Source organism: Ascaphus truei, chromosome 15 (assembly GCF_040206685.1).
Source record: "Ascaphus truei isolate aAscTru1 chromosome 15, aAscTru1.hap1, whole genome shotgun sequence".
NCBI lineage: Eukaryota > Metazoa > Chordata > Amphibia > Anura > Ascaphidae > Ascaphus > Ascaphus truei.
In genome coordinates this window covers 48,924,360-48,933,406 of record NC_134497.1, presented here as the reverse complement: position 1 = coordinate 48,933,406, position 9,047 = coordinate 48,924,360, and the positions used below count along the sequence as shown (strand labels likewise).

Here is a 9,047-nt window from a genome sequence, read left to right as displayed (position 1 = left end):
GCTCTGCCAGACCTAGTGGCGCCTGACCCAGCGGGTGGGAATGAGATAGCCAGGGACGGAGGTGGCAAACAGGCGCATGTCCCTTGGCAATTTCATATTTCCCACTGACCTGGCTTTTCATACCGGCTTGGCTCTGATTGGCTGCTGGGAAAGTTCCCACATGATTGGCTGTTGAGTTTCATGAATGAAATACTATAAAGAATGTCTGAGCCAATGTGAATTGAGATTCCCAGTTGTAAGAGCGCGGGTTGGCTTTTCAAAGTTGCTCTTGCGCGAATAGCAGAGCAACCAGCTTCGATTTGAAGCTAGGAATGCCTGCCTGCCAGATTCTAAGTCCCGATTTTAGTGGCCAAGTTCTCAAAATCGAACGTAGGGGGCGTGGCTTGGATTTGAGGCAGTTTTTGAGTTCCATGAGATTTGGGATAACTAGCGGTCAAAAAAGTCCAAGTTCTCAGAAGAGTAGGGAGCGGTGGCGTGTGGAACTTCACGCCGATTCAAGTACCAGGAGATTGCAGGCTAGGTCCCGATCAGGGCAAAACTCGTATTTAGAGTTCCCTGCACCTAGGAAAGTCTAGTTTTTTGTTTTTTTACCCCCGTCCCAAAGTAAGTGTGTCTTTTCAGCTGTATTTTTTGTCCCATTGTGTGTAAGCGAATTTGTGCGAATAAACTTAAATTTATTTCATTACCTTGTTTTGCTCAGTGAATGATCCTGGTTAAAAATGTGTAAATTGCCTGGTCTCCCGTGACACTGCCAATGTAAACGGATCTCGACGCCTTCTTTCACCCTGTATGCCAAGGAGGACACTTTGCCTTGTGTTTCTCTGTTCGTCTTAATGGCCTCTTTACCCTTATCTCTGATGTCCATGCTTTAAATGTGATGAAGCCTAGATTGTAAGATCTCCATGGCAGGGATGTCATTTGCCATTTGTCTGAATTTATGTGCGTAGCACATACTGTATTATAATTCCATGTATTGCCTCCTGTATAGCCTACATTAATTAATGTTTTTGGCCAACCCTACCCCCCATTTAATTGGTCGGCAGAAATTTCTCACCCTGCCCACATGGTTAATGAAACCTGAATAAATCTGTGTAATACACTATAATTCCTCTTTTTGTCTCCCCCCTCCCCCCCCCATGCAATATGCCATAAAAGCAGCTTCCCCAGTGCTGGAGCAGAGTTGAGCTCCATTCAATTGAGTTGGACTACAACCCCTCCAGCACAGGAAAGAGACTTCATTGCATCTATAGAATACACATTTCTTGAGAGTACAGGTCTCCTCTAAGACAGAGATACAAAGTAGAGCTCACAAGTTCATGATGCAAAGAATGTCAAGTATTAGGGATATCCAGGCTTCAGCGCAGGTGGCTCAGTCAATGAGCCACCTGTGCTGAAGCAAGGATATCCTTAAAACCTGACCTGTGGGTGGCCCTTGGACTGCAGTTGGCCGCCCCTGGTAGTATGTTGCTTCAGTGTCTAGAATAAGTCCTATGAAGGTGAAGCTGTGTATTCCTTCACTAACTTCCCGTGCTCTTTCTCTGTCCTGTAGCTTTGGCGGAACTGCTGACCCGGACCTGCTGGTCTTTGTTCCTGTTCTGGCTCCCAGGACAACTCGATGAATGTTAATACAGGTAATCCGTATTCAAGACGCCGTCTGGAAGGAGCAATTCAAGCGCTTTTTTTTATTTATTTTTTTTAAATGTTTAACATAGATTTGAAGCAGGGGGGTCTCCAGAAGGTGAACCTCATTCATTTTAGCTCTGGGGATAGTTGCCTCCTAGGGGTGTGTCGGGATCTTGGCAAAGTTTTTAAAGCTCCCGCATTACATAGGCCAATCGGAAGCCGCACCTGATGACGTCACGGCTTCCTATTGGCCCGCAGGGCAGGAGAGCTGGCCACGAGCATAGCTGTCACGGACTTACCCTATGGAAGTCTGTATCGCTGGAAGCAGTGGGTCCCAGGAGCTGAAATTAACAGAGCTCAGCTCCGGAGACCCCCTGCTCCAATCTTTAAGCCAGAGAGTTTAAACCATTTATTATTTCCAAAGGCACGCTTGCTCTCCTCTAACATCAGTTAGCCATTAATTGGTATCGTTGTTACCCTTACTTTTGTTATGGGAAATAGTTTTCACTCATGATGTCTAAAGGGAGCAACCGGAGGAAAGCAAACGTCTCAGATTTGGTAGAAAATAAATGAATCACAAAGCTGTAACCCCTTAAATATGTCACTGCCCTTAACACACTTTGGTCCTAGAAGGAGTTGCTCCCTTAAAGCTGCAGTTCAGTCTTTTTTTTTTAAATTTTTTTTTTTACTTCAATAGTTTCATGTGGGCAATTTCTAATTACCTAAAGAACTGCGTAGCTGCCGGTCAATTCATTCTCCGTCTATTCATCGGCAAAGTTTGGCGACATCTTTAAATATGGGGAATGTAAATCGTTGCTATAGGAACAAGCATGCTTGTTAAAATAGAATACAAGAAAGTTGGTCTTTCAAAGTTGTTTTTTTTTTTTTTTTTTTAAACAGCAAATGCTAAAAGTATTTTTTCTTACTACAGAACTGATTTATTAAAAAAAAACACACATGCAGGATATTGCCTGAACTGCAGCTTTAAAGGCAGATCACCCCTTAGCTGCCAGAGGTTCCAGCAACACCCAGCCTGACCGTGAATGGGTTGAGCTAGACTGTAATTTGTATGTTTTCATGGAAGATAGAAATTGACGGCAGATAAGAACCACCAGACCCATTTTATACACACACAAATGTAATCCAGAAATATAAATATTTTACTGGCACAGTGATTTTCGCGTGTAATAAACTGCAAGTGTTACGGGGCCTCGCTAGGTGTCCACTTGCTTGTAAGCTCCTGTGTCACACATTGACAGAGGAACTAAAGCATACCTAATTTAATGTATACAATGTTGGGGGGAGAGACGGGGACAGAGAGAGAGAGATCTATGGGTGCATTTAAACGATTGAAACCTCCCAGGTCTCTACGGTCTACCGCAAATACGACTCTAGACCTGATTTTAAAATGAAAAGAATCCAGTCAATTCTGCGTATTAACTAATATACAGCTTTTAAAAAAAGGAAATTGCTGCGCCCGTATAGTATACTCAAGTGGTATAAGTTCAGTGCTCCTAGAGAGGAACAAAAAGGCTATTCATATAATTGCTGCAATGTGTCTGTGGAATATACTAAAGTGGTGATAACAAACAACAATGACAAACTCAAACAAGAAAGAGGGAAACCGAAGAGGGGAGAAACAAACAGCTGACACAGGGAAAGATCCAATAGCAAAAAATGCAGAAGTAAATGAACCACTACAGGATGATGCCGTCAGCCGGTCCTCAGGAACAACCCTCTTCCTCGAACACTACAAAACAAGACAGCGTGACTCCCATAGCTTAATATAGTTGGGTAATTTAATAAACGTACCAGATGACACGTGAATTACGGCCACTCACGGGACAAAAGATGAAACGGGCTTAAAGGATAAGGTAGGCTCTCGTCGGATATTACCGTAGCTCCGTTGGTACAGACGCCAAAGTAGCGTGGAGGAGTGCAGGTGCGCATCAGCGTTTGATGCTGGACCCGCGCCGGGAGTGCACGTCCACCCTGTGTTCCCTCTGCAGGCGCAGCTCTCGCAATACCGCTACCAATGCCGATTAGAATTGTGTCACACACTGACAGAGGAACTAAAGCATACCTAATTTAATGTATACAATGTTGGGGGGGGGGGGGAGAGACTGGGACAGAGAGAGATTTAAGGGTGCATATAGAGTGATCGAAACCTCCCAGGTCTCTACGGTCTACCGCAAATACGACTCTAGACCTGATTTTAAAATTAAAATCTAGTCAATTCTGCGTATTAACTAATATACACCTTTGCTTATTTCCACCAGATGGATGAATGAGTGTTCCAGAAAGATACCACACCTTCTCCAGTCCCCCACTCAACATCGACAATGGAAGATGACCGTTCTCAGGAAGAAAAGAGATGGTCCCCACCCGAACCGCCAGCTACGGAAGACTGCGAAACAATAAATAATTCGCCTGAGGAATCTAGTTCGTTGGAAAGCGTCAATCTGCCTACCCCTCATGTGGAAGATGAAGAGAAACCCAAAGAAACGTGTGAAGTTGAATACGAAGAGATTACGGTTTGCGAGAAAATGGAAGCGATGTACACTGTTAATTATGGTACAGAGAAGCCGTATACATGCTCTGAATGTGGAAAAGGCTTTGCACATAGCTCGGGTCTATTTCGACACTTCAGAGTCCATGCAGAAGTGAAACCGTACATGTGCGCAGAGTGTGGAAAAAGCTTTGGTCAGAACTCACATCTGGTTACACACCAGAGAATCCATACGTGTGAAAAGCCGTTTACCTGTGGCGAATGCGGGAAGAAATACAGCGACCGATCCAATCTTGTGAAACATCTGAAAGTTCACAAGGGCGAAAAATCGTGGCATTGCAGCGTTTGCTGGAAGAGGTTTACTTGCAGCTCTCAGCTCCGCGCGCACATCCGAGTCCACACACGGGAGAAACCCTACGCTTGCAAAGATTGTGAGAAAAGCTTCAGCAACAGCTCGAACCTGGTCACACACCAGCGAGTTCACACTAGGGAGAAACCCTACACCTGCAAAGATTGTGGGAAAAGCTTTAGCAGCAGCTCAAATCTTGTTACACACCAGAGAATCCACACGGGAGAGAGGCCTTACATCTGTGTTGAGTGTGATAAGAGATTTATACAGCGCTCCGCTCTTGTTCAGCACCGGAGAACACACATTGAAAAAGACCATATCATTACATTAGATGTGAAGGATGAATTGGAGTTGACCTAAGCCCTATTACATAGGTGCATGGACTACAGAAAGAATTGAAAGGTGCAATCCCATGTTTAGAACAGACCATGCCATGATGTTTCTTTTGGTGATGGGGTTTAAGATACAAGAAGTTCCAGGTAACAGACATCAATGTTATTTTACATCACTTTCAGCTCTCCATAAAGGACAGAAAGATACAGTGTTATTTCATGATCTAGCAGCATACATACAGTGTCCACTGGGGAGATATCTGCTAAAGAAATGCCATCGTAAAGCAGTAATCCTGCTACAAATATATATTTTTTACCTTTTAAGGCTTATCTGAATCCTGAGGCTTTTATGGGCTGATCCCCCGGTGCTTGAGATATTTGTCGTGTTTTGGGGGATTTTATTTTGCATCGGTTTTGACGCAACAAAACACAACTACGGCTGTCAAACTACAAATATGTTTGCTGGGGACACCAGTAGAAATCTGTGCCTTTCCTGCTGGGCGCCAGCGCCCTGTCCCGCCCCCCTCCCCCCCAACCACAACAGCCGGTTCGTCACTCGGGAATAAGGACTTCAGGGAACCACGGATGAGCTCCAGGGTTACAGTGTTTAGGTGGGCTAAAAAGTAAGAAAGAATAGCAGGCGGTACTGCTGCTTTAAATTAAAATGATATATTAGAACCCCCTCCTACTGTGTAACTCACAGGCAAAGTCAATGACATCAAAGGAGGGGACAGCTGGATAGCAGAGAGATGCAGAACACCGAACATGGCGGCTCACAGACCAGGACGTCCGACCAGGACGTCCGACCAGGACTTGGGATGATTTAGCAAAGTTATTTTTTATTAGAATTTGGTATTTCTTTGATCTCTTACAGCAAATAAAAACCCCACTCGTACAAGTCTGCAACCCTGCCTTTCCCCATTATCTTAGCACACAATGCTACCACTGCAGCCAGGGATTCTGGGTAGTGACATGCAAATGAGCCCTCATTGCTTCTTATCCATGTTAATATGGACCCCTATAAGCTTATGCCGATAAGGCTGCGGCCCCGCTGCCGCTGAGCTCGCTCATGCTTGAGAGCGGTGACGTCAACAGCTCTCCAAGCATTAAATCTGTGTCCTGCAATTTTTTTTAGAGCAGGGGGCTTGGCTATTACGGGAGGGGGCGTGGCTATTATGGGAGGGACGTGTAATTGGCTGTATAGGGGCTGTCTCTGTCTGTATGTGTGTCTCTGTGTGTGTGTGTCTCTCTGTATCTCCATTTTCTCTCTACCCCCTTCCCTCCACCCCCCCTTCCCTCCTCTCTCAACCCCCTTCCCCCCCCCCCATTGCTCTCTCTCTCTTCCCCCCCCCCCATTGCTCGCTCTCTCTTCCCCCCCCCCCCCCATTGCTCGCGCGCTCTCTCCCCCCCATTGCTCTCTCTTGCGCCCCCCCCATCTCTCCCGGCTCCCCCCCTCTTTCTCTCCCCCCCTTACATCCTCTCCGCCCTCTTCCCCCCCTTCCCGCCTCTCTCCCCCTTTCTCTCCTCTCTCTCCCTTCCCTCCTCTCTCCCCCCCTTCCCTCCTCTCTCTCCCCCCCTTCCCTCCTCTCTCCCCCCTTCCCTCTCTCCTCTTCCCCCCTCTCTCTCCCCCCCTTCCCCCTCTCTCTCTCTCCCCCCCTTCCTTTCTCTCCCCCCCCTTCCCTCCTCTCTCCCCCCCTTCCCTCCTCTCTCTCCCCCCCTTCCCTCCTCTCTCCCCCCCTTCCCTCCTCTCTCTCCCCCCCTTCCCTCCTCTCTCTCTCCCCCCTTTCCTCTCTCCCCCCTTCCCTCCTCTCTCCCCCCTTCCCTCTCTCCTCTTCCCTCCTCTCTCTCCCCCCTTCCCTTCTCTCTCTCCCCCTTCCTTTCTCTCCCCCCCTCCCCTCCTCTCTCCCCCCCTTCCCTCCTCCCCCTTCCCTCCTCTCTCTCCCCCCCTTCCCTCCTCTCTCTCCCCCCTTCCCTCCTCTCTGCTCTATGCTCTCTCCCCCCCACTTTCCCTCCTCTCTCCCCCAATGCTCTCTCGTGACCCCCCCCTCTCTCCCCCTTCCCTCCTTTCTCTCTCCCCCCTTCCCTCCTCTCCCCCCCCTTTCCCTCCTCTCTGCTCTCTCCCCCCCCCTTTCCCTCCTCTCTCCCCCCCATTGCTCTCTCCCGACCCCCCTCTCACTCAGTTTGCCCACTCCCCTCTCACTCCGTTTGCCCCCCCAACTCACTCCGTTTGCCCCCCCCCCCAACTCACTCCGTTTGCCCCCCCCAACTCACTCCGTTTGCCCCCCCATCTCTCACTCTGTTTGCCCCCCCTTCCACTTATCTCTGCTAAATTCCATGTTTGTGTTTTGTGTGTGTGACAGGACATTAGAACACGCCCTCTCTCTTCCCACTGGTCAGAGCAGGGTCATGTGACCCTGCTCTGAGCTCGAAAATATATCTCTCTTGTCTGCTCAAGCACAAAGCTTGGGAGAGCGAGCGTGTGTGCGTGCACGCGCACAGTGTGAGGGTGAACGGGAGGATTCCCATTCACAGAGGTAAGCGCCAAGCGGGGCCTTACACATCCTGGGTTAAAGTGCAGACCCAGTAACCCTACTCAGAGGCAGCTATTTGATATATTAAAAAGATAGTTATTACCTTAATTTGAAAACAATGTGTTGAGTGAGAGAAATCCCTTTAGACTGGGATATAGCAACATGGCAGACTCCGATGCAGCTTTAATTGGCACATGTATGAAAATACCAATTTCTGAAAGTTGGAATCGCTTATCGTTGGAATCGCTATACAGACAGTCCTCGGTTATCCAACAGAATCCATTCTGGAAGTAGCGTTGGATAGTAAAACCGTTGTAAAGTGAGTCCCATGTTAATCAGTGGCGGTGAGCGTTGGATAACACATTCCGGCATCGAAAAACAGCCCTTAGAGTTGCATTGTAAAGCGTTGGATATGCCATTTGTTGTAAAGTGAAACATTGGATAACGAGGACTACCTGTACACATGGAGCTTTGTGCGAAGCCTCTTTCGAGTACTTAAGCTTCTTTATTTTAATATCTTGTGCATCAGCACCACACATTCATATGCTGTGTTTAGCTCAAAATGTATTCTGGACAGGATCAAACCTTGATTACAGGTTTTCAAACCAAGGAGCTAATTCTGTATACCCCGAAGCTCCCGTTCCAGCCAATTCCCGCTGACAATTCTTATTGACGTCAGTAGGTTTTTTTTGTTCAGAAATGCCCACTTTCGTGTATATAGAATGACTCGCCCCCCCAATTCAACTCAAGAGTAATATATACAGATGTTATATACAGATGTAGCTAGACGTACATTAAAAATCAAAATGGCGCAGCACCAGGGAAGGTAAAACCCATAGCTGCCAGCAGGGAGGTTCCATGCTTCTGTATCACACTCACTGTAGTATTAATTCCCAGATACCGGGGAAACCACCGTCACGTTACCACTGCTTTAGCCGGGCAAAGTAACACTGATCACTAGGTTCCAATAAAAGGTATTGAAGCTTGAAGCAGGATTATATGGACAATGGATTTGGCACTCGAAGCTCGGGACAAACCTCCTGTTTGCTGAGGTATTTTGTTTTTGTTTTGCCAGTATTTGCAGGAGAAAAAAACAAAACAGATTGCAGCTTCTGATTTGTTGACCCTGCTGCCATGTCCTCACAATGACGTCACTGCTTTCTATTGGAGAAGGAAATCATGCAGGGAGCACTTACAAAAACACCTGTATCCTGTCACAGGTGTAGGACAGAGACGTTGCTCGTATATATTTGTATAATGAACAGACTATTGATTTGACCCAAGACCAGTGGGGCGCCGTTAAGCTTTCTTGACTGTTTTGTATTGGCCACGAGAGTGAGGCTGATATTACTCGTGGCCCAGACAAGAGTTGCTGCAAGAGAATTTCAAGATGAAATGTCACCGGTCCTGGGGGTTCCCCGTGGCTTTGAGTGCTGCGGTTCAGCTCCAGGGGACGCCTTGTTTTAAGTAAGGGATATATATTTCAATGCCATATTGAGCCACAAATCCCCTTACTGGAGCTTTGACGTAATTGCAGTAGCAGCTAAGGGGAAGGAGTTGCTTGGCCCAGTATTATAATGGATGTCAATATTCACCATTGTTTTCTTTTTTTTTTTTCCCTCTGAGTTTAATAAATCAACCACGTCTGAGGTGAAATTACATTTTTCTCTTGTATCAAAGAGTACGCCATGGGATTTAAGAAA

At 47.0% G+C, this 9,047-nt stretch overlaps 1 protein-coding gene across 1 annotated transcript; it reads left to right on the top strand.

Annotated features, from left to right (window-relative positions):
• Window positions 1–1,446: 1,446 nt before the first annotated feature.
• On the top strand, window positions 1,447–6,306 carry LOC142466932 (uncharacterized). Its single transcript, XM_075572581.1, has 2 exons — window positions 1,447–1,631; window positions 3,903–6,306. Exon 2 carries the CDS (start codon window positions 3,966–3,968, stop codon window positions 4,839–4,841), a length of 876 nt encoding a protein of 291 aa, XP_075428696.1. The 5' UTR covers window positions 1,447–1,631; window positions 3,903–3,965; the 3' UTR covers window positions 4,842–6,306.
• Window positions 6,307–9,047: the final 2,741 nt, after the last annotated feature.

What these genes read in the sequence shown, in the direction of transcription:
- LOC142466932 (XM_075572581.1), top strand. Translation starts at nt 3,966, where the DNA reads ATGGAAGATGACCGTTCTCAGGAAGAAAAGAGATGGTCCCCACCCGAA.